Here is a 26,273-nt window from a genome sequence, read left to right as displayed (position 1 = left end):
TGGGGCCCCCAGAGAGGCTGGAGCCCTGGGACTGCTTGGTCAGGTCACATGGGGGCACGAACGGCTCATCATGCATATTCAATTATAGACAATTCAGACACAAACTTTGCCAGATTGCTACTAGAAGATCGTGTTCCCTCTACATTACAGAAGGTAGCCAAATTTTGTATTCTGGTATACAATACGCATAGATCATTATTAAGACAGACAGCTGCATTGTGTGATGATGATCGTAATAATACCTGAAGTCAATATTTTTAATGTTATTAATGAACAGATTTCATATTGGATTTTATATTTTGGATTTTTTGTACAAATGGAATGCTATGCACTTATATACAAGCTGACTTTAAATGACTGGCTGGCCTAAAGGCCATAATAATAAACTAAAAAGAGCCCCCCCGCCCCCCAAAAAACTGGAGTTCGGGGTAGAATGCAGATGGGGGGGGGGGGTCTTGGCAACACATCCGCCACATGACTGGGCAAAACGGCTGGGTGCTGTCCCGCCCCTGCGTGGGCCCTGTCATTCTCCTGGAATTACAACTGATCTCCAGATGACAGAAATCAACTCCCTTTCAGGAAAGGGTAGCTCTGGAGGGTTCATCCTCCGGCTCCGTGTCTGGCTCTTTCCCCTCTACAAATTCCCCTCCCTCCCTCCCTCCCTCCCTGCCTGCCTGCCCTGCCTGTCCACAAAATTCCAGGAATTTCTCAGACCAGATTTGGCAAACTTTGGAAACCGGGGACCCCTGCTCCCTTCTCCCAGATTGTGCAGGTGTAGAAAGTACAATGCTTAAAGTGCCCATGGGACTCTCTGCCACAAGCAGTGGTGGGATCCAAACATTTTAGTAACAGGTTCCCATGGTGGTGGGATTCAAACTGTGGCGTAGCGCCAATGGGGCTGGGCGGGGCACGACGGGGGCGTGGCCGGGCATTCCGGGGGCGGGGCATTCCTGGGCGGGGCTGTGGCAAGGACGCTGTGCACCGGTCCTTGGGCAAGGAATGACTGCACGCAGGCACAGGCTTCCACGCATCCCGGTGCACCTCCTGCTAGACTGCTTCAAGTTCTGCGCGCTACTGCTGAGAGGAGGGGCGTAACTAAGGCAAAAATCACGTGGCAAAATCACCAATTAGTAACCCCCTCTCGGCACACACAAACAATTAGTAACCTACTCTCGGGAACCTGTGAGAACCTGCTGGATCCCACCTCTGGCCACAAGCATTAACAGGTGAACCAATTTCTCCTGGCTTAAAGCTTCTGTGGACAAGAGACTGCTTTCTCCTGGTGTATCTGACAATGCGCGCTCTAAGCCATCCAAGTAGGTACCGCAACACATTTGCAATTGAGGGGCGGCAAGGCTCTCAATATTGGGATTGTCACGGCTGAGTGACACATTTAAGGCAAGACACACTGCATCAGCACGGACATCACTGCTTCAGTGCCGCTGGTGCATGGGGTGGGAAGACCAGTGGTCACGGCAGAGGCATCGGAGCAGTTCTGCAATCAGATTGTGTGCCATCCTAACTGGACTAGGAGCCAAAAATCCCAACCATGGGCGCCCCTCTATTGCTATAGCATTTTTTTCTGGAACATTTTTTTAAAAATTCCATAAGATTAAAATCAATCATAAATTATATAACATGTGGAACTTGCTTACATCTGTTACAATCCAATTTTACAGCATCTTAAATTCCAATCAATAGTTTATCCTTATCCAGATAATCATTATTATCTCTAATTATCCAAGTCATTGATTTATATACCCCAGAAAAGCTCTCCGGTCTCTCTCATACTCAGCGGAGGGTCACCACTGTTGAATATTCTTTTCAGCTTATTTGTCCATTCCAGGAAGTCCAAGGGGTGGTCTGCTTGCCAAGTATTGTTAGATCATGAACTTCTTCCCCATCAACCTATTCCTACGCGACAGGGGGCGGAGCCAATGGAGCTTGAGGGTGGAGCCAATAGTATGAAGGTAGAGCCGACAGCCCACCTTGCTCAGTCTGAGTCTGGCCTCACTGAAGAAAGGCTCAAATGGGCCCCTGCTGCTCCGTACCTCTACATGGAGACCGGGGGGCGGGGGGGCAAGTTTGGCCGGCCCCGCTCCTGATCTCCACGTGGGGATTGGGAGCGGGGGAGGCCTGCTCGCTCTGCCGCGAACTCCCACAAGCTCCGCAGGGTTCAAAACCAGGGCACAGTTGCGAGGGAGCCAGCTCTATAAAGTGCCCCAGGAAGTGCCGCAGGGGGCTCCAGCTTCCTCACACCCCATAGCTATGCAACTGCACTCTAGTCATGTTCTGGCGCCTTGCTTTGGCTGCCCCCACCATTTGAGGCTGGACAAGTAGCAAACTGGGGAAGGGCCTTCTCTGTCTCAGCACCACTCACTCCTCAGGCAAATTTGTCGGTCTCCCTCCTTCGCCAGCAAGTGAAGACTGTCTTTGTTTCATCTCACACACCCCAGAAAAACAATTACCAGCCCTCCTTCCTGGTTCCAGTGTTGTTTATTTATGTTCTTTAATGAATTATTTAATAATTTGGAATGTATTTTTAGCTGTCCAAATGTTTTAATGATTTTTTTACATTCGCCGCCTTGGAAGCCTTATTGGGTGGGAAAGCAGTGCGAGAATGTTTCAGACAAAGAAATATAAACAAACCCCGGGAACCTGCGGGAATCATTTTGCGCCTTTTAGGATGATGCATTCTCCATTGCGCCTTGTACTGAATTTGCGATCTGCTTTCCCCTGGGCCACGGCCACGAGAGCACACATCTGCCAGACCAGCCATCTGTGTTGCATGTTACTTTCATTTCAGGGAATGCAAACAGTGGGTTTTTTCCCCTCGACTTAAAGGCATTTGCTTTGATCAAGTTGGAAGGCTAACAACGGCTCCTCCGCCCTTCCGAAAATATGGCGGTCAGGATCACATACTCACAGAGGATTTGAGGTTTAGCAGTTCATCAACTATGACACTCACGAAGATCATTTTTTAACCTTTCCTAAGACTGCTGGGGGATGGGTCGGGGGGGGGGGGAGAACGAAGTCTGGGGGCACAGATCCTCCCGGAGACCAAGACTGTCAGGTTCACCCGGCTGGGAATGGGGGTAGGATGGCCAGATGCAGGTTGGGAAACTCCGGGAGATTTGGGGATGGATCTTAGGGAGGACAGGTGCCTCTGCCAGGTGCAATGCCACAGACTCCATTTTCTCCAAGGAAACTGATCTCTGTAGTTTGGGGATGAACTGCAATTCTGCGGGGTCCCCAGGTTTCCCCTGAAGGCTGGCATCCCTAATCTGCGGGGGCACAGCAGCCCTGGGCAACTTTGCTACCGGTCTCTAGCAGTGGCGTAGTGGTGAAGAGCAGGTGGAGGTTTGATTCCCCGCTCTGCCGCTTGAGCTGTGGAGGCTTATCTGGGGAATTCAGATTAGCCTGTGCACTCCCTCACACGCCAGCTTGGTGACCTTGGGCTAGTCACAGTTCTTCGGAGCTCTCTCAGCACCACCTGCCTCATAAGGTGTTTGTTGTGAGGGGGGAAGGGCAAGGAGTTTGTCAGCCCCTTTGAGTCTCCTACAGGAGAGAAAGGGGGATATAAATCCAAACTCCTCCTCCTCCTTCTATTACCACCACTCCCCGCTACTCTCCTTTGCTTCAGCAACTGGTGACCCTAAATCTGTGCACCACACCCTCTAGCCAACCCAGAGGCAGCTGTGAGAACACAGCAGGGCAGGGATCCTAAACCCGTTCCACTCGCAGCATGGTTTTCCGGCAAGATCCGCTGCGGCCATCCAAGTCTTGCCTCCTCCCCTGCTGTGCGCATTCATTTGCACTGGCATTGACAAGTCAGAGTCACCAGACGTTTGGCTGAGGAGGGTGGGTGGCTTTCTGACACTTCCTCTCCCATTAGCTCCCTTCCAGCCCCCCTTGCAGACTGCCAGCTGGAATAATTTGCACAGCCTGCAAAAATCTGACCCCCCCCTCCCTCCTTTCCGAGTCGATGCATCATTTCTCACATCATTAATGGATGTTAAAAGTAAACAACTACTCACAGATCTCCAGACACTTGTGCTGCTTATTTCTAGACAATCTAAGTCCCTTTAATCCTTCTTGAAGGCAACACGGAATCCTACGTTCCATTCCATCAGTGCCCCAGCCTCAGTGAGCAAGTCAAGGGGCAGCGGCATCAACTAACAATGGGGGGGGGGGGAGAGGAAGCAAGTCCAGGAGCATCCCAGGTTGCTCCTGCCGTGGACCACCGACTCATTAGCCTGGAGTGGGCCCACAAGAAAACCTTCTCCCCAACTCAGATCCTCTGAAGATGCCAGCCACAGATGCAGGCGAAACGTCAGGAGAGAATGCTGCTAGAACATGGGCACACAGCCCGGAAACCACACAGGACCCCACTTCTCCCCAACTGTTGCTCTCCTTCCTACTTTGTAGAATTTGGAGTTGCGTTTGAAATGAAACCCAGCAAAGTGCCCGTAGAGCAGGGGTCTGCAACCTGCGGCTCTCCAGATGTTCATGGACTACAATTCCATGTAGTCCATGAACATCTGGAAAGCCGCAGGTTGCAGACCCCTGCCATAGAGCAAACAGCTCAGGTTAAATCAAGCAAGTGACTCACAAGGAGCGGATGAAGGATGCACGCTGCAGTTCTCAGGGAGGTTACAAAGGGAAGGAAGTCTCTTCCTCGCTTGCTACCGATGGGTAGATTCATGCACTGCTTTCTACAGACAGTGTCTCCTTCCCTGTCTCAGTGGCCGTGTGGGCCTGCGTGGCCTTGTGAAAACCTCCCTGCATTCAGATTGGACCATGTCGTGAAAAAACTGCACCGTGGTTCCCACGTGGACCTTCTGCGCCAAATTGCATTGCATGCAAAGTCAGTTGGGTGCGCTGCTTGCTGCATGTGAATACCCCTTTTATTGCTGTGTGGAGGAGGGGGGGAAACCAACTGTGCACTATTGAGTTAATTGCATGTGCAAATCAGGGATCACACCACCTGTTGTTTCACACAGTGCTCAGTGGACACACTTCCAAAGCACTGAAAAATGGGCCCAAACGTCTGACTGTAGCAGAAGAAGAGTTTGGATTTACATCCTGCTTCTCTCTCCTATAAGGAGTCTCAAAGCGGATTATGAACGCCTTTCCCTTCCTTTCCCCACAACCGACACCTTGTGAGGCAGGTGGGACTGAAAGAGTTCTGAGAGAACTGTGACTGGCCCAAGGCCACCCAGCAGGCTTCACGTGTAGGAGTGGGAAAACAAATCCAGTTCACCAGATCAGAGTCAGCTGCTCATGTGGAGGAGTGGGGAATCAAATCCAGTTCTCCAGATTAGAGTTTCACCACTCTGAACTGCTATGCAACGCTGGCTCCAGGTTGCCAACTTCCAGGTAAGGACTGGATATCTTCCTGAATTACAACTGATCTCTAGATGACACAACTCACATTCATCACTCATTCATTTAGAACAGTGGTGGCGAACCTTTGGCACTCCAGATGTTATGGACTACAATTCCCATCAGCCCCTGCCAGCATGGCCAATTGGCCATGCTGGCAGGGGCTGATGGGAATTGTAGTCCATAACATCTGGAGTGCCAAAGGTCCGCCACCACAGATTTAGAATGTTTGTCCCACTTTTCCTGGAGAAAATGGCTGTTTTGGAAAGTAAACTGTGTGGCATTACATACCACCCACCCCCCTCCTCCCCTAAACGTCCTTCTGCCAGGCTCCATCCCTCAAACTGCTGCCACGTATTTCAAAGCCAAGAGTTGGCAAGTCTAACAGGGCCTCCGTGCAGGACTCAGCAGACCATAACTTAAGACGCGTGTTGAAGCAGCAGCAGCAGCCACAAGAAGGCACAAATAAGGCCCAGCTGGAGACAAGATCCGTACCAGATTCCATCCGACAATCGAATCCCAATTCCTCCCCTGAACCTCTCTCTCTCCCCACGAACAGGAAAACCAATAGCAGTGGGCCGACTGCCAGAACGGAGCCTGTTTCCCACCAATCCTCTTGGAACCCAAGCGGCCCCCATTCCCTGGGCTGCAAAGGCGCTCCAGGATCAAAAAAACCGAGCCCCAAATGCAATAACGCACATAAAGCCACTCGGCTTGATTGTCATTCCTGGGGCTGGAACTGCTACATCAGCAGCTCCAGCCGAACTGTGTGACTCACTGCAAAGAACAGAGCAAAACCTCACGAAAAGCAAGTCGATAACCTCACTACAACAAAATGCAAAAGAGTGAGGTAAGGCGACGCCTGCCAAATACCAAAGTTGGGGAAAAGAGAAACTGCCGAGCGACGGCAGCCGACCGCATGGAAGCAACTCAATGAAGACAACGCCAGTGGGAAGACTTTGTCAGGCTCGTAAAAAAACATTTCTTCCAGCAAGCAGGGATTAAGACGCATCAGCAAGCATTTCTGCTAAAAGTTCAAGTTGGAAAGCCAAGTGTCCTTTTATGAAATATCCAGCGGCCTGGTTTGTGCAACCTCACAGAACCTGCGACAGAATTGTGGGGGTTTTGTTTTGAAAGTGCCACAAATCAGACAGCCAAAACACTGGTTTCGGGGAGGTTAAATGACACCCAGAGGCCAATTCTCCACTGCTGGCTGTTCCCTGCCCTCACCCTGCTATGCCATGAAAAGTCGCACCAGAAGAGCTCTTGCTTTCTTCGCAGAAAGCAAGAAACGTGCGCGGGGCGAGGGGAAGCGTGTCGGGACAAGAAATCTTGCCCTGAAGTGCCTTCTCCTTCAGTGTGCCACAAAGAGGAAGCATGTCAGGACAAGATTTCACTGCGCACCAGAGCACCGGTGGGTAAAACGCCAGAAAGGGGACGTTCTCTAATTCTCTCTCTCTCTGTGTATGACAACGTATAAGAAGAACAAGAGGATGGATTTATATCCCCTCTTTCTCTCCTGTAGGAGACTCAAAGGGGCTGACAAACTCCTTTCCCATCCTCCCTCACAGCAAACACCCTGTGGGGAAGGTGGGGCTGAGAGAGCTCCGAAGAACCATGACTAGCCCAAGGTCACCCAGCTGGCGTGTGTGGGAATGCACAGGCTAATCTGAATTCCCCAGATAAGCCTCCACAGCTCAAGCGGCAGAGCAGGGAATCAAACCCAGTTCCTCCAGAACAGGGGTCGGCAACCCGTGGCTCCAGAGCCGCATGTGGTTCTTTTGTCCTTGTACTGCGGCTCCCTCGTCTGGTGCTTGGGAAGGAGGGGAAAGGATGCCAAAGGAAGGAAGAAAGGGAGGGAGGGAGGGAGGGAGGGAGGGAGGGAGGGAGGAAGGAAGGAAGGAAGGAAGGAAGGAAGGAAGGAAGGAAGGAAGCGCGCTCGCCGCGTCCAAAGTGCAACTTGCCGTTGTTGGTGTTGCCGCTGCTGTCTATCCCACCCAAGAGGCTGAAGGCGGGGCTTGAGGAGGGCAGGGGCAGGGCTTGTGGAGGTGGGGCCACACCCCCATGGCTCTTTGGGTGTTAAAGGTTGCCGACCCCTGCTCCAGAACATCTTGGCCTCCTCATGCCTTTCTGGATGCTCAAATAGTACCATCAGGTGGGTGCACGTAATAGTTACGCTGCACTGTGAGAACAGTAAAGGACATGAAAAAATATTAACAGACTTTGGCATTGTCCTTTGAAATAGTACAGCTCGATTTGTGTCCAAGTCAGAGACCAACAAGATTTGCACAGTATGAGCTTTTGGGAGTCAAAGGTCCCTTCGTCAGATATGATTCAGAATGGAGATCGGAGTCCTTATATCCCCATCAGAAGGTGGGAGGAGTGCGGCAGTGGTGGGATCCAAAAATTTTAGTAACAGGTTCCCATGGTGGTGGGATTCAAACAGTGGCGTAGCGCCAATGGGGCTGGGCGGGGCACGACAGGGGCGTGGCTGGGCATTCCGGAGGGCGGGGCATTAATTTCTCTGTTACTGAAAAAAACTCTTACTGTAAAAAAAAAAGTTCCCAATTTCCAGCTAGTATTTTTCTGTCCATAATTTAAACTCATTACAGCAAGTCCTATCGTCTACTGCCAACAGAAACAACTACTTCTCCTCTAATTGACTGCCTGTCAAATACTTAATACTTTCAAATACTTAATTTTGTTTCTACAAATCAAAAGAAGGAGACTTTCCTTAAACCAGGAACCTTACCATATTTCTAAAACATGTTTTTAAAACAGCCCACCAGGGAGAATTATCCCGTTTTCTACCTTCGCTAACCAGCCACATAGGAAACAACAGGACTTCATGATTTTTGGACCTAATGGGATTTCTAACGGAAAAGCAGACCCAATTAGTAAGCCCCTCTCGGCACACACAAATAATCAGTAACCTACTCTCGGGAACTGGTGAGAACCTGCTGGATCCCATCTCTGGAGTGCAGCAAAGAAGGAATTCAGGTTGTATAAGAGCAGAGGAGAAATGCTGAGGGCAGTGGTGGGATCCAAAAATTTTAGTAACAGGTTCCCTCGCCAGCCCCCCCTCAGCAAAGGGGGCAGAGGCGTACCTAGGCAAACCTGGTGAGACTGGTGAGATAAAAGGTATGAAAGGCTGAGAATCAATGAACTGCAGTACCGGAAAGGGATTAACCCAGTTCAGGGAGTTACATTATTAGTCGCAATTGCTATATGGAGCCTTCACGTTCAAAGGCAGTATGCCTCTCGGGGAGGCGAGGGCGTGGAGATGGAAAAGCGGACCCAATTAGTAACCCCCTCTCAGCTCACACAAATGATTAGTAACCCACTCTCGGGAACTGGTGGGAACCTGCTGGATCCCACCTCTGGCTGAGGGGCAGAAAAACATACACGTCGTACCTCTGCACCCCTCCCATCTTCTGACTGAGATATAAGGACTTGGAGACCTCAGTTCCAACTCAGATCTGACAAAGGGAGTTTTGACTCTCAAATGCTTTCTATCTCCCAAAACGACTTGGTCTCTACGGTGTTACTGGACTCAAACCTTGGCGTTCTACTGAAGACCAAGATGGCTACCCTCTGAAACTGTTTTCATGATTGGGAGTCATTTCAGGACAGACAGGTGAAGGTCTTCTTCCCATCACTAACTTAATAAAATGTGCCATTACAACACAGGCATTTCCCTTAGGAAATTGGCTTAGAACGGGCCAGTGGCAGCATGAGCCCTTCCTTTTTCTGGCAAAATATTTCAAACCTTTCTGGGTCCCACTTCTCTCTTGGCCAAAATAGCAAAATGTGAACGGGCAGGATGCTTCCCAGCATTAGATTCTGCAAATAAGCAGAGGAAGCGCATCACCTTCACACCCCGTCTGCAGCTCCCAGAGGGTATCTTGCTGGCTGGAGATGAGAACAGAATGCTGGACCAGATGGCCCCTTGACCTGATCCAGAAAGGTAGTGCCTGTCTTTAAAAAAAAATCTTAAATAGTCTTTTCAAGGGCAGCAAGAACAGACTTATCCAGGGACCTCTTACACTTTCTAATGTTCCCTATGGCCAGTTATGTGGGCCTTCCACACAAAAAAGCAACTCAGATTTAAATAGCGGACAAAATTTCAGCGGACAGCTGGGTCAGTCTGCATTGAACTGCTAGATTTGAGGCCTGGAGCACCTTAGAAACCAACAAGATTTTTGGGATAGAAGCTTTCTAGAGTCCAGGCTCTTGTATCTGACGAAGAGAGCTTTGACTCTCGAAAGCTCAAACCCTGAAAATCGGTCTCCAAGGTTTGGGTGCACTTTATCAACATTTAAACCATGCCTGCATAATATACCACAGTGATGGCAAACCTTTGGCACGGGTGCCAGAGGTGGCTCTCGGAGCCCTCTCTGTGGGCACGTGCACACAGAGTTTGTTATATGGGAGGCAGAAAATCACCCTCCCACACACACACACATCTAGGCTGGCCTGGGCCACTGAGCATGACGTGCAAGCACTGCGGTGAGCAGGGAGGACTCGGCTGGTGGGCCTGGTGCCTGTGCTCCAGGTGGCTGCTGCCCGAGGGGGGGGGTGCAGAGGAGGCAGAGATGCTAGAGAGGCACAGAGCGGTGCGCCCGGGACTTGCTGGAGGCTACAGCAGGCTGGCCCCTGCTCAAGCAGGTGGGGCGGAGGAAGGGGGAGCCAACCAGTTTTTTTTCTAAACTAAAACCTCAGCATTCAGGTTAAATTGCCGGGTTGGCACTTTGCGATAAATAAGTGGAGTTTGGGTTGCAATTTGGGCCCTCGGTCTCAAAAAGGTTCTCCATCACTGATATACCATGTACAAGCCAGTCTACAAGCACTGGGTTTGTCTGGGCTTCCTACCCCCACATCTGACCCATCCCGCATGGCGACTGAGCTGCAGATCTCTTGAAGAACCCTCTCTGCCTTCCTTCAACTGCTTCCTGGGCACCATTTTGTGAGCTGACTCTCCATACCTGTTTGCCTGTTTCTGGAGTGCTTCTGTGAGTTTTTGAAATGTTGGGGGCGAATCTTGGAGGTGCAGAGAATCACAAAATGAGGCTGCAAAGCCCAGGAAGCACTGATTTGACAACAAAGTCAGAAAAAAGGGGAAATCACATACTGGCAGCCATGGATCATTTCAAGGGGGTGAGTACAAACATACACTGTATTAAGGCTGGGGACTGAAAACGTTTTAGAAACATTTTATTATTATTTATTCGATTTCTTAACCACTCAACCCCCGAAGGGCTCAGAGCGGTATACATGTAAACAAAAGAATAAAACCATAAAACCCAGTGCACAAGACAATCGAACAATCATTAAAAACCACGGAATCCTTTTTAGAAGAAGAAAAAATAGAAAGAATTATGGATAGTATGACGAAGATAAAGATTGAAAAATACGTGGAATTGGAAAGAAAGGTGTTACTCAAATGGTACAGAACCCCAATACAACTAGCCTACATGATCAAAGGACTAAGCCCAAAATGTTGGCATTGTGGAGAAAAAGGAGCATATTACACTCATATGTGGATAGAATGTAAAGTGGTAAAAAAGTTTTAGGAGAATATTTTGAAATATGTAGAACAGTTAGTAAAAGTAAAAATTGATGTAAACAATGATTTATTAATTGCGGGGATAATAGATGATATAAGAGTGAACAGAAATTTGGAACCAATGTATAAAATAATGATTAGAGCAGCACACGCAGTGTTGGCGTTGGGCTGGAAAGATAACAAGAAATGGACAGTCTCAAAATGGTTGGAATATATTTGGGAACAAATTCAGTTAGAGATTTTTGAGAGACTGGCAAAAAATACACTATGGCAAGAGAAACTAGAAGATATTATGAAGCTATGGACATTGTATGAAAAATGGATGGAAGAAGCCAGATTTAACGAAGCACTATGGAATAAGAGAATAAGAAGAATGAACCTTCTGCTGCTTGCTTGAAATAATCAATGGAAAAGAGGGGAGGAGGGGGTGAAAAAGGAAAAATGTATAGTTGGAACAAACATATTGAATGTAACAATATAATAATATTCTATACAATAAAATTTTTTTAAAAACCCATGAAATCCATTAATTAAAATAGCAGCAGTATGACCCATCTACCACTTGGTAGATGGCAACCGGTCCCAACCCTGGGAGGGGATCAGCAGATGGTACATGGGCATCGAGAAGGGCAGCTACTCAGCAGCCAGCTCCCCCAAAAGCCCGGTGCTTTGTGAGGAAAGAAACAGACTATGTTTACACACATGGGGTGGAAAGATTTTCAGTGGAAAACACAGAGTTGGAAAATTTTCCACCCCACATCACCGCCACGGTGACTGGAAGATTAGTATCAGCTCAGCACTAAGGACAAGAGAGAACTATAGAAGGGGAAGATGTCCAGTCATCCAAGCTCTTCAGCATTAAGATTTGTTCTTATTGATATTGCTCCTACTAATTTATGAACTCCAGCGCTGAGAGACCTCGGGCCAGGCAAACCGCTCAGCCTAACCCATTTCACAGGGCTGTTGTGAGGATACTGCAGGCTCCCACCACAGCTACCCTCTGAGACATGAGAGATAGAGAGGCCGATTCCCCATGGTCAATTAATCGCGTGATACTCATGCGAAATATCAAGGATTCAGGAAGAACTCCCCACTGCCTGATCGACGAACAAGGATTCATCCTGGTTCTGGCGCTCATTCTCCCCCTTATCTCGCGTCTTTGCTGAACCTGCTTGAAAGTACTACCTTTAAAAAAAAACAACACGTCTTCGATCCAGTTTGGAGTAGAGGATCGGGGGTCTAATCATGGTTCAAATTTCCTGTCGTGGAACGTGACGCAAATGCCTTACAACCAATCAGCACACTCAGTACTGTTCTCGCGAGAGCATGAGAGAACGATAACCAACCAGAAACTTGGGTGGGGGAGATGTGATGACGCTCTGACGTCATAACATGAGCACTTTTTTGCAGGAGGAAAAAAAGGTCCTGCCCCAATACGGTCCGACAGCCAATCAGGAGAGACCTGCCGATCGCGTGGTAGTGGGGATTGTTACATTTCTTGAATCCGAGATAGGCCTAGATGTCTTCACTGGAAACATACTGCAGTGGGGAGGTTGAAACCTCGATGAAAAGGTGCAGTTTATTTTCAAACTTGGTTTGATCTAGATTGAATTTCCCGGTGAGGATTCGGCCAGAGACCGCTATTTATAGCAGAGGGCAACCCTGGGTCTGAGATCACCAGATGCAATCTTAGGTGTGAGCAGCAGAGGGCGGTCTGAGTGAAACACCCAACGGAAGCCACAAGCAAGCAGAGCCCAGTTAAGAGTCACCATTCAGAAATGAAGTGGTTGAGTCTGGCCCAGCTGGTTCAGTTCCCACACCTCCTGGTGCAAAGGATTGTGGGAAGTTGAACCCATACATCTTAATTCAAAAAACACCTCTGATTTTTCATAGTCCTCCTTCAGCCTCACTCTTCTGAACCTCAAAACATAGGAATTGTGTTGCTGGATCCAGCCTGAGCCTGACTGACCCCAATGCTTTATTTCCAACATTTGCATGAGGGAGCCGAAGGTGACAGCTGCGCACTGTCCACAAGCATCAGCCTCCTGGCCGTACTGGCAATGAACATCTGGACTTCCCCTTCCTGGATCTGGCTCAGCTCCTGGAAGGCCCCAGAAGCTAAGCGCCCATCGCCATTCCTCATGGTGAAGAGCTCTATAAAAGTTAGTCACACGTTCCATAAAGACTACTTCCTTTTGTCCATCCTGAACCAGCATTTGCTGAATGATTCAGAGATGAGAAATGTTCCTTTCTGTATCCCTTAGCCTCTTTCATACCACTTCCCCATACCCCAAATCCTTAGTCATTTTAGTGTCATTTACCTTTTCCAGTAGAGATCAGATGAGTGCTATCCATTGGGCAGCCCTTAAATCTAAATTTGGAGAGATCTTTTCGGTGTGCGTAAAAATTGACTTTCTTATACATCAGGAGATATGGTGACAAATGGAAGCTAGAATGCAGAAATCCACTGTGTTCTTTTGAGTGTGCACAGTTCTTTACAGTTCCCAATTCATTCACCCCTTACAGGTGAAACCAGGCCAGTAGACCCATTTCGTAGATGAGTAACTGAGGCTGGAAATCAACAACTGACCTATCACTTTCCAAGCAAACCAACAGCACAAGCCAGAGGCCAAGTGCCCAGTCCCGGCAAAGCAGTGGGCGGGGTGGGTCCCAGTCTTCGCTGTGGAAACACAGACTCACTGTGGGCATGCAAAAAGGCATCTGACAATCGCAGGGATCAAGGACGTAGGTGCTATCAGTCACAGACCAGGAAAGGGATTTGGGTGTCTTAATTGATAGTTCCATGGGAATGTCAACTCAATGTATGGCAGCTGTGAAAAAGGCAAACTCTATGCTGGGGATAATCAGGAAAGGAATTGATAATAAAACTGCAAAGATTGTCATGCCCTTATATAAAGATGTGGTGCTACTCACACTTGAGTAACTGTGTTCAGTTCTAATCACCACATCTCAAAAAAGGATATTGAAGAGATAGAAAAAAGTGCAGAGAAGGGCAACGAGGATGATTGAGGGACTGAGCACCTTCCTGGCGATGCAGGAAAGGCTGCAGCGCTTTGGGACTCTTTTTTTTTAGTTTGGAGAGGAGACGCCTGAGGGGGATATGGATTGAAGTCTATAAAATTATGCATGGGGTAGAAAATGTTGACAGAGAGAAATTTTTCTCTCTTTCTCACAATACTAGAACCAGGGGGCATTCATTGAAAATGCTGGGGGGAAGAATTAGAACTAATAAAAGGAAAACACTTCTTCAATGCTAACGCAGGTGTGATTGGTGTTTGGAATATGCTGCCACAGGAGGTGGTGATGGCCACTAACCTGGATAGCTTTAAAAGGGGCTTGGACAGATTTATGGAGGAGAAGTCAATTTATGGCTACCAATCTTGATCCTCTTTGGATCTGAGATTGCAAATGCCTTAACAGTCCAGGTGCTCGGGAGCAACAGCCGCAGAAGGCCATTGCTTTCATTACATCCTTACATGTGAACTCCCAAAGGCACCTTGGCAGGGGCCACACTGCGAGTAGCAGAGAGCTGGACTAGATGGACTCTGGTCTGATCCAGCTGGCTTGTTCTTATGTTCTTATGTTCTTAGGTAAGGGGGGTTCTCGGGTTCAACCCCCTCATTATACGTCTGAAGCTTTGAAGCTCCGAAGCTCCTCCTCCCCCCCCCACTTGACCCCCCCGACCAGCTGAAAGCCCAGCCGGTGGGCGGGTCAGGGCAAGGGATGAAGCCAGGTGAGCGCGGAGCCTCTGTCTTCAGGAGGGGGCTGGCGAGGGGAGCTGACAGGGGTGGGCCTTGGGGTGATGTGGCCACACCCCCAGGGGCAGGTGGGGGTGTGGCCCCGCCCCTGAGCCCCGCCCCCCCAAACCCACCCCATAAAAATGTATACCTACGTCACTGGCAGGGATCAGAGAAGAGAGCCTTATTGCAGCGAAGCAACGCTGGTGGCAGCTACTAAAGACTGAAACTGAGAAGTTTTTAAAAAAGTTTCTAGCCCTTTTTTGTGCGGAGTGCAGTGAACAAAACATAACTCACCCTATTTTGAATGACCTTTCGGATCAGCCTCGGGTGTCTGGCTTCCCATACTTATATTAACCAAAATGGGGCTAGTGGACATGTGTGGCAGGGATTTGTCAGCTGTTGTCCCCAGACTGCAGAAATCCTTGTCCCGGGAGCTACTGTCAGCCCCTCTGCCCCGCCCCGCCCCGCCCCATCCACCACCACCGCGGCATGCCCGGCTTTCCAAAGATCTGTTTATTCCAGAGGGCTTCTAATGCAATTTTGCTCCGGCTTTTTATCTGACGGCTCTTTAATCAGCCCTGGCGGTCTTTACTGTCGCCAGCTGATTTTATCACGGCTAAGTTATTATTAACTATTAGTTTTATTAGCTCGGAGTTTTCTATTAGTGTCTTACTTTTTTTCTTTTTACTGGGGCTTAACGATGTTGTGAAATCTGAATGCCGTTTTAAGTCCTTCATTATAAACTATTTGAGATTTGCTTGGTGTAGCTTTTAGTACTTGTTTTTGATTTGTTTTGTAACGCAGCCCTAAATATTCTTGATGAGAGTCCATGGTGCAGAGCGGTACCGCAGTCCAAGTTCTGCTCATGACATTTCAGTCCTGACAGAAGTCAGTTTCTGGGAGCCAGCTTCAGGGTGACTCAGCCGTCCATCTTTCCGAGGTCAGTAAAATGAGGACTGGGAAGAGCCATGGCAAACCACCCTGTAAACACAGTCTGCCTAGTAAATATTGTGATAGGACATCCTCCCCTGGGTCAGTAATGATGCTTGCACACTGGATTACTTTTAACTTTCAAATACTTTTCACTACAAAAAAAAAATCAGGACACACAATCTATATATATAAACATCTATCAGTGCATTTTTCTGCTGACAGGTAATCTCCCAAACTACTGGACCGATTGCTTTGAAATTTTCACTAATAACGTCGCGATTTCGTGATGCGGCCCGGTTTCCATACTGTTTCCACCCCGCCTGTTGTGTACATGACACAACTGTGCCAGTTAGTGTGTACATTCCCCACCTGTGACAGTTGGAACCACAGTTCTGTCTCCCCCCACAACAGCCATCTGCTGGCCATCAAAGCAACACCCTCTGATACAAGGGAAACAACCATGCCTTCCTTGAAAACCTCTGCCATCTGGAGTGAAAGGGATGGGGTGGGCCATCTGCACATGGCCCACCCAACCCTAGCCGGAGGAAAGGGAAGGTGGAGGGAGGGTCCGGGGGTTTGCTGGACAAAACACTCTGAAATTTGAACACAACGTAGCTCATGCCTCCCAGCGTGTTTTACGCTAGATAATTCGCCTGCAAGTGAAGGGAGTGAAAGGGACAGGGCCAGCCACCTGCACATGGCCCACCCACCCTAGCAGAGGAAGGGGAACATTTGGGAGGGACGGGACGGGTTGCCATGCAAGGGAACAGGAGAGAGGGAGGGGAGCGAGGGGCCCCTTGCCCTCCCCTCCCTGGGTAAATCAATCATTGTGCAATGACACATGTTCGAACCGTTTGCTTCCCCTTTTCTTTCTTTTCCACTTCACCAGACTCAGCCACAGCAATGCGTGGCCGGGCCCGCTAGTTTGTTAATGAATAATTACAGCCCAGCTCTCACCGATGTATTCTGGCACTGCACGCTGCTCGAATTGAAGCGTACGGCTGGGACCCGCTGCTGCCGACCCTGGATACCCAAAACGCATTCGTAGTTCTTCTGGCCCGACTGAGGTTGTGGAAGGTTCTTGGCCCGCAGAGTAATAGGTTGCAACACCCCCACTGGAATCAAGATCTCTCCACCAAGAAGCAGCTCTGGGCAGCCCTAGAAGACAGAGGAAGAGACACCAGTCTTATTCACACATGCCACGGCACGAGCGTAGACTTTCCCACGTCTGCATGTTGAGCTTCTAGGTCACCTAGGAATTACAGTTGAATTAATGGATGCTGGTGGTACATAAAATGTACTTTTTCAGATCAGTCCTATCCATGATCTCTCAGAAGACAAGCCAAGTTTTTATTTATGGTATTTATAGTTGACTTGACTCCCAGCTGGAAGGAAGGCTTTACACAGAGCAAGGCAATATAATCAACAGGATAGGACATCCAGTGAACAGCGCACTAAGATTGGGGCTGTTAAAGCAAAGCATAAGTATTAACATGACACATTGAATAACGCAAAAATTATCAAGCAGGCTCCTATTGCTGCCTTCTTCTGGGCACAGAGCAGGGGTCACGAGGGGAGGAGGGGAAGGTACTTGTGAATTTACTGCATTGTGCAGGGAGCTCCACTAGATGATCCTTGAGGTCCCATCCAGCTCTATGTTTCTATTCTCAGCAAGTCCTACACAACAGTATAGACCCGTGGTGGCGAACCTTTGGCACTCCAGATGTTATGGACTACAGTTCCCATCAGCCCCTTCCAGCATGGCCAATTGGCCATGCTAGCAGGGGCTGATGGGAATTGTAGTCCATAACATCTGGAGTGCCAAAGGTTCGCCACCACTGGTATAGACCGTAGTCCCAAACAATTTATTCCAAGTAACCTTGTGAATCATTTTGTACCGGGCAACTCTCTTGCCTGGGTCGAAAAACCCTGTTGGACAATTCAGTTTTGCACAGTTTGTGGAAAGCCAGCCTGGCGAGAGTCTTCCTGACCTCCTTGGGCCGGCTGTTTCACAAAGCAGGGGAGGGGCACGCACAAGCAGAGGTTGATCTTGCCCACTTACAGGTTGGCACCTGCGTACGGTCCTGTTCAGATGAGCAAAGCCGTCACGGCAGAGCGTAAGGAGGGAGGCGCTCTCGCAGAGGGGGGCATCCGAGGCCATGAAGCTGAGCACGGCAGCCGATGGGCACCCTGGGGAAGGACTGCAGAACAACACGCATGTTGCAGAGCGTTGCCAGCTCCAGGCTGGGGAAATCCCAGAGATTTTGGGGGGTGGAGTTTGAAGAGGGGAGGAACTTCAGCTTGTCCACCTTCCAAAAATAGCCATTATCTACAGGGGAAGACCTCTCCATAGCCTGGAGAGCAATCAAAATCTGGGGGTTCTCCAGCCTGGAAGGTGGCAGTCCACTGGAGCAGCAGTGGCGTAGGAGGCTAAGAGCTCGTGTACCTAATCTGGAGGAACCGGGTTTGGTTCCCAGCTTTGCGGGGTTTGGTTCCCAGCTCTGTCGCCTGAGCTGTGGAGGCTTATCTGGGGAATTCAGATTAGCCTGTGCACTCCCACACACGCCAGCTGGGTGACCTTGGGCTAGTCACAGCTTCTCGGAGCTCTCTCAGCCCCACCCACCTCACAGGGTGTTTGTTGTGAGGGGGGAAGGTCAAGGAGATTGTGAGCCCTTTTGAGTCTCCTGCAGGAGAGAAAGGGGCAGAGGTGGGATCCAGCAGGTTCTCACAGGTTCCCGAGAGTAGGTTACTAATTGTTTGTGTGTGCCGAGAGGGGGTTACTAATTGGTGATTTTGCCACGTGATTTTTGCCTTAGTTACGCCCCTCCTCTCAGCAGTAGTGTGCAGAACTTGAAGCAGTCTAGCAGGAGGTGCACCGGCGTGCATGGCAGCCTGTGCCTGCGTGCATTCGTTTCCCGCCCAAGGACCGGCGCAGCGGCTGCATCCTTACCACAGCCCTGCCCAGGAATGCCCCGGCTCCTGAATGCCTGGCCACGCCCCCGTCATGCCCCACCCAGCCCCATTGGCGTTATGGCACAGTTTGAATCCCACCACCATGGGAACCTGTTACTAAAATTTTTGGATCCCACCACTGGAAAGGGGGGATATAAATCCAAACTCCTCCTACTCCTCCTCTTCCTCTTCTTCTAATCCCTGCCTAACTCTTGATAATAGCTAAGCCACAACACTTGGACTTTCTCTTCCCTGCATGTGTGAATTCCTAACAAAGGCGCTGTAGTTGAATTAATGGATACTGGAATGACATAAAATCCGCCTTTACAGCTCAGGCTGTCGATGATTACTCAGAAGACAAACCAAGTGACGAGGGCGATACTTCTGAGTCTGGCTTTAGTCACTGCTGGGGACAGGATATGACCCTCCCCTTTCTCTCAGGAGTCTGGTACAAGGTTCCTCCTCCTCCTCTGTAAGACATGCAGCCACATGACCTTCCGTGCTCCCCAGGCCCTATCCTGAACACGGGAGGAATAAAACCCCCGGAGCTTCCAGCTCCTCCTCTTGCCCAGAGCGGCCACACGAGAGAGATGGAGATGAAAGGAACTGCTGGGCGCTCCGAGTTGCCATGGAAACCAGAGCCTGGTTAATTGCTCTTTGGTACCAAAAGGAATGGTGGGGGGGGGGAGGTGTGTTGGTCTGGCAGTTCTATTTACACGGCTAGCAAGCAGGCGGGGCGGTAGCCACTGATGAGAAGGCTGCAGGGTGTGTGGGGAGGGGGGGGGCTGAATTTCCCAAGCCCCCTCCCATTCCCAATACGCACCCCCTTCTTTCCTTCATCCTAAGCGCACCCAATCTTGACAGAGCCCCTCGGCCCCCCACAATTTGAAGAGGACATGTTTTCTGCACCTCAAGAGTCTCTTCGCTGCCCCTGCTGCCCTCCAGCCGCAGCCGCATCTGACCACAACCCAAACGCCGGCCCCTCGAAGGGAGCTGCTATCAATTACCTGCCCACAAAGAGCCCCTGGGCGTCTCCAGAGCTATTGATCCCGCTGCCCCGACCAGACGATTGATCATGAGCAACTGGCCCTCGCTACCAGCAAAGCATCCCCCCACCACATATCGATTCTGTCCCCCGCCCCACACAGGCACTCTGGGAGCAAATTATAGCACTAAATGTTGTCGACCCGCCACCTGCTGACTCTCCCCCTCTGACTCCTTAGAATTTCTCAGTCTGAGGACAAACACACATTTATAAGGGGATCCTTTGTACAAGGTGATCTGGCTGGTTTTGGTGTGTTTTCTGGGGGGCTGTGTGGCCGTGGTCTGGTGGATCTTGCTCCTAACGTTTCGCCTGCATCTGTGGCTGGCATCTTCAGAGGTGTATCACAGAGGGAAGTCTGTTACATGCTGTGTCCAGTGAGGGTATAAATTGTCATGTCCCCAGGTAGGGAACCAATCAGTAAGTGTTTGGGTGGAATTTGCTGTGCAAAGGTATGGTTGATAGTATAGAATTGCAGGTGGGTTTTTTAGCAAGTTCCACCCAAACACTTACTGACTGGTTCCCCACTTGGGGACATGAGAATCAGAGAGCTACGGTATCCTGCAAGTCACTGTCTCTTCTGACAGGTCCTATTCCCTACCGAACCCTCTTTTTTTCTTGCCACACCAAAGAAATACATTCCCATCATCAACCTCTTTATTATACAGACAACAGACCTTTCAGTAATTCAGTCATCAAAACAAATGACCTGTACTTGAACAATCTTGGCTATCAGAGCTCTCTCAGTACGCAAGAGCTAGTCTCAGTGGCTACATTAAAGAATGTGGGGAAGCAATATGTGCCTTTTCGCCAGCAAGAATAATGGCACACAGATCTTCTACTCCTGGATAGCCTGACCCCCTGTCTATGAAAGAGGCAGATCCTTCAAATCTGACTCTAGCTACAAAACAGAGACGCAGGGACTAGAGCCTTAATCACAAAGGCACAGTTGAGCATTCGAAGGGATTCACTTGTAAATTCTTTATTCTTCATGATCCCAAAATATTGCAATAGATTTTTTAAGTGTAAACAGTTAAAGGTCACGTGACTTCCATCAATCTAAAAGTGGAACAAATAATTTCTTGCTGGGCTTTTAGTGCCCTCTGAAATACCCTGGGGGAGGGGAAAGACTGCAACTATTATTGCTGTTAAACTGGAATAACAGAGCCCTTGAGAGAGGCAAGGAGGAGAAGCGCAGTCAGAGGCCGAGCTTCTGAAGCCCCCACCCTGCAAAACTCGGCAGGGGGAGCAGTAATTCCAGCCTAACGGTTTATGCCTCAGGGAGCTCCCTGCAGATTTCCCCAGCCGTGAAAGGGCGGGGGGACCCTTTACAGGGGATCAATTTGAGCAGCGCGAATAGGGAAGCGCATGACCGATTTGTGGCTGGGGGGTTGGGAGTTTGGTACCCCAGAACTTCTCTCAAGGGGACTGTCCAGGACCCGGACCGTGCATGTGAAGGGAGGAAAAATCCCTACGTAGCAAGAAGTCTTCTCACCTCAGTAGTGTTCACTCGTCCCTCCACAAAGTAGCACTTGGCAACGTTGTGGGTGCAAGCGTGTCTATATTTACACCAGTGGCAAGGGTACCGGCTGCTCACGCATGACAGACACCTGCAGAGGCGAGGGAAATAAGCATATATATATATATATATATATTCGATAAGGAGAGGTGACGCGCACACAGAGAGATTCCCCACAGAATCATGCCCTGAAGGACACCCAAACAGCCCCCCCACCCCCGCGCAAATTACGCTCCCTCCCCGGGCTACCTTTATTCCCTTGTTCCCATTCTTACGCCTGGGGGTATGGAACTCAGGGAGGGGAGAGAGAGAGAGAGAGGCTGGCTGAATCAGCTCCCGAAGTCCCTGCCAAAGCCATCTGCTGGCTGCAGAGACAAGCCCTGAGGGGACGTTGACTGAAGCCAATGCCACAAACGGAGTAGACGGCACGGCGTACGCCTCGATGCTCCTCAAGTGAGAAAGGAAGATCCTACTGCAATGGTTCCCAAGCATTTTTCTCACTCATTTATCCCTTGGCAACCCTAAAACTGTACCCCATCTTAGCAAACCCATTGTGTAACTTTTTCACATAAGCCCCCAAACACTCTGGGGACACGCGCACCTCAGGTTGGGAAACACTGTTCTACTGCAACGTTAAGCTGAGATGGCATGTGATTTCTGATTTTTATTTTTTTTTGAACTATCAAAAATAGCAAACAGGATGCGTGCTAAATCCTGAGAGAAAAAATTAGGCCGCATAGCAGCCGTAGGGCTGCCGAGTCACGTCAGTCCGTCGGTTTCTAAAAGGACAGATGGCAAGGCCACGCTCACCTTATCTGCTCTCACCTTCTGGCCTCAAAATCCCCTTTCTCATAACTCCTGATACGACAGCCCTGGCTGCCATAAAGGCAAAGCCCCTCTGCTTTCACTTAGCCATTTTGGGCGCATGTTCACACAATTATTTCGCAATCTTTGGCCTGAAAAGTCCTTCCCAAAAAAATCATCTGGTATGACTACTGGTAGGATCTGTCGAACTATGAGCCTTCCAGATAGCCATAGACTACACCCCTATGAGCCTCCTACTCACTTGGCCATGCTGGCAGGGGCTGATGGGAATTGTAGTCCATGAACATCTGGAGGGCCATAGTTTGAAGACCCCTGCTCAGGGGAGCTCAAAAGCATCCCCTACGAAGGCCTCTGATGTAGAGCACTCCAGGGCTGTTTTAACACCCCAATCCCCTGCATACAAAAATAAATAATAATAAAATCTGGTCTTTGGAGCCCTAGCTGTGAAACCAGATGTCTCTTGGGCAGGGAGGCAACACCCAAACCCTTTGACATGCCCCTGTATGAGAGTTGTCCTCTTCAAACACTTTGTCGGGGTTTAACATGCTAAATAAAGGTACATGAGCTAAATTGTGAATGAAAAGGAGAGCTCAGGAATTAATATTTGGCAGTGCTGGGCTTCAAAGTTGGAGCAATATTTGAGGACTGAGGAACAGGGAAGTCACCAGATTGCTGAAACTCACGTGCGCAGAAGGCTGCAGTCATAGAAGACAAAATTGGTGCTGGCAAATTCTACCCCAGTCTCTATGGAGAGAAGGCGGAGCCTCACAGTACGGACATCACCTGAAATAACGGTGGAAAGGAAAGAAGACGAAGATTTATGAAGAGCTTGGATTTATACCCTGCCTTTCTCTCCTGTAAAGAGACTCAGGGTAGCTTGCAAACGCCTTTTCCCTTCCTCTCCCCACAACAGACACTTTGTGAGGCAGGTGGGGCTGAGAAAGTTCTGAGAGAACTGTGACTGGCCCAAGGTCACCCAGCAGGCTTCATCTCTTTGATCTGAGATTGAAAATGCCTTAACAGTCCAGGTGCTCGGGAGCAACAGCCGCAGAAGGCCATTGCTTTCACATCCTGCATATGAGCTCCCAAAGGCACCTGGTGGGCCACTGCGAGTAGCAGAGAGCTGGACTAGATGGACTCTGGTCTGATCCAGCTGGCTTGTTCTTATGTTCTTAAAGGAGCGGGGAAACAAATCCAGTTCACCAGATAAGAGTGTCTGCTCACGTGGAGGAGTGGGGAATCATACCAGGCTCTCCAGATTAGAGTCCACCGCTCTTAACCACTGCCCCACGCTGGCTCTCTAAGAAGAAAGTTGCTTCAGTGAGGATAGCCCAAAGCAACCTTACTTTGTTGCTTACGCATTCCTACGCTGCTTATCTGCCCAAGGAGGATTCAGAGCAGCTCACAACATTGTTCTGCCCTGCTCTGTTTTAGGCACAGAATGTCCACTCTGGGAGGAAGACGATGCTGAAAGGGACAGATGCCAACCTCCAGGTGGCCCATCCCTGCAATCACAGCTTATCTTTAGACTAAGGAGATCAGATCGCCTGAAGAAAACGAATGCTTTGGAGAGTGGACTCTGTGGCCTTGTATCCCACTGAGGTGCCCCTGCCCTCCCAGCATCTACCCCCAACTCTCCAGTAGTTTCCCAGACGGTCTCTGACAATCCTACCCTCCCCCCTCCCTTCCCTGACAACTCTAGTTCTATGAAAGATTGAGGGTTTGAACCTGGGCTTCACACATCTCAGTCTAATCCTTTAACACACCGCACAAAAACAGCATGGCAGGCCGTTGTGAGAATTCCATTCAACGGGTGCCAACCGTTCTCTGGGCCATGATCTCTTTCTGCAGTCCTTGCAAACTATCCTGCAAGGTAGGTCAGTATTACGACCTCATGGGCTCCGAGTGAGTTCATGGCAAAACCAGTTTCCACTCATTGTTCAGCCTCTCAGAGTCACGATGCTGCCCCCCGCCCCCGCCCCCCCCTCGCAGCACTAACCATGCTCCCCGGGCGGCTCGTCCCGCAAGGTAGGAGAAAGGCAGCGGATTCCCCCATCTATCTGCAGCTGCCCCTCGCTCTCTCCGAGGCTCTCAAAGGAGCAAATCACCCCGGCCGTCAGATCTGGGACGTTGTGGACAGTCATCTGAAGCTGGGAACAGACCCCAAGAGAGGAAAGTCACTCGATTGAGAGGATTCGCATGTCACTCTGGAGCAAGAAAAGAAGGCCCCGTGATTCTCCTGCTGCTCTGCAGCAAGCAAAACGGGGTCTTCTTGTACGTTACATTATCTGTAAGTGGAGAACACATAAAGATTCACATTATATGCAAGTGGAGTGAAGATTCACAGGGGGTGGGGAACGCCACCCTTTTCCTTGCTGGCTCTCACTTCCTCTCCTCTTCCCGCGATTCTCATTTCACCCCTCAACATCCCTCCACCAATTTCTGTTGCCCCACTCCAACCACACAGTTCCCGTCCCATCCACCTGTCCTGCCGTCCATTTCCAGGCCTTTTTCCCTCCTCTTACCTTTGCCCATGAGTCCAAAGTTTACCACCACCCCTGGCCAACCACCACATTTCCCAGCCCTTTGAAATTTTTCCGTAGCTTTTGGGGTTGCTAGGCAACGGAAGGTGTCACTTTTTAACAGAGTTCTGTGCGGTCCTCTGGGAGGTAAAATCCCCGTTTTTCCCAAATAATTTCAAACCTGGTAGGTCTCACCTTGCCAATTTTTAAAATTTGCTTATCAGGGTCACCAATTGCTATTAGATATATAATACAGAATCAATATTCTAAGCAACAACCCATGGAGTTCCCATAAAATACATACATACATACGTGTGCACAGGTGTATGCATATGTACACACACAAACTTGCTACAGAAATTAAAAGACATTTCCAGAATATCTCTTAGAATGATTGATTCGGCAATATTTACTGTGTTGGAAAATTAATTGGGTCTATGATAGCCATGCCCTGCCTTGGATGGCTCTGTTCTCGTCAGATCTCAGAAGCTAAGCAAGGCTGCCCCTGGTTAGCATTTAGATGGGAGACCACCAAGGAAGTCCGGGGTACACTGCACAGAGGCAAACCACCTCTGAACATATCTCTTGTCTCGAAAACTCCAACAGGTCCCCCATAAGTCGACCGAGACTTGATGGGAGAAAAACACGCTAGTCGCGGAAGGGGCAAGCAAAAGTCCGGAAGTTCTGAGCACGGGAAATCGTCTCCAGCAGCGCGTCTCATTTCACAAGATGATGTCCAACAGCCCCGTTCCAGCCCACGTCACTTTTAACTTTGCTTTAAACCAGCATACACACAACTCCAATTCGTTGCTGAGCTCACATACTTCCTTCATTCCCTTCTCACACAAAGAATCCAACTGAAAGCTAACTTTGGCCAGTCATGGGATACAAATGCAGGCAGACAGGATGATCAGAGTTATACTCCAGTCTAACCCAAACAGGTATTCTAAGCCTGTCTGGTTCAGAAAACTAACTCCAGTTACCCAGAATATCAGCAACCAGAGTTAGGTTCCAACCAGGATCGTCCACACAAGGAGGAGAGGGGTCAACAGCCAATTAGAAATGACCCTTAAAAGCATCAATAAGGGCTCGAAAGTTGCCTTGAGGAAAGAAAGAAAAAGCTGAGATTCTTAGAGACTTAGATTCTGCAGGCAAGCATATAAATAACCATGACCTAACCACCCAGGAAGAACAAACAAAGACAGAAGAGGAACATAAATTCACTCACGCCAGGGACAAATGACAGGCCAGCAGCACTGGGAGAATTACCACTTATCATTTTGTACAAACAGTATTACAACATCGTTAATTAATTACTTCATTCATAGAATAGGATTTATTGTACATGCTTTGACCTGTGTAACGTATACACACCGACACATACTATTGGCACAGGGACGGCTCTCCTCACTTGCCGTTTATCATACATTCACATTTCCCTTTCTGCATTTTTACACTTTGGAGGAAACTTTTTATTTTATTGATTTATGCCTTGTCTTTCTGCGCAGTGGGGACTCAAAGCACCGTCTCCTCTGCTTTAGCCTCACAACAACCCTGTGAGGTAGGTTAGGCTGAGAGAAGGAGACTGGACGTAGATCACCCAGCGAGCTTTTATGGCCCATGTTGGGATTTGAATGGCTGCTGTGGGGTGGGGGGAGGATCCAACTAAACAATAGGTGCCATGGCGAGTGGGGGCCACTCACAAAATATTGGGAGGTTCTGAGCCAGATGCCCTCCTGTGATAGATAGAGGGTCCATGGAACCTCCT

General features: G+C 49.4%; 1 protein-coding gene across 1 annotated transcript in view; it reads right to left on the bottom strand.

Moving 5' to 3' along the window:
• The window catches only part of LOC125428040 (plexin-A3-like), an 88,382-nt gene that overhangs the window by 36,957 nt on the left and 25,152 nt on the right, over positions 1-26,273 (bottom strand). The window contains 4 exon segments of the mRNA XM_048487616.1: positions 16,603-16,803; positions 21,135-21,249; positions 22,667-22,766; positions 23,983-24,133. Of these exon segments, the coding sequence (XP_048343573.1) occupies positions 16,603-16,803; positions 21,135-21,249; positions 22,667-22,766; positions 23,983-24,133 (567 nt within the window).

Source organism: Sphaerodactylus townsendi, linkage group LG03 (assembly GCF_021028975.2).
Source record: "Sphaerodactylus townsendi isolate TG3544 linkage group LG03, MPM_Stown_v2.3, whole genome shotgun sequence".
In the NCBI taxonomy this organism is placed as follows: Eukaryota; Metazoa; Chordata; class Lepidosauria; order Squamata; family Sphaerodactylidae; genus Sphaerodactylus; species Sphaerodactylus townsendi.
Note: the sequence above shows the minus strand (reverse complement) of the source record. Positions and strands in the feature narration are given on the sequence as shown.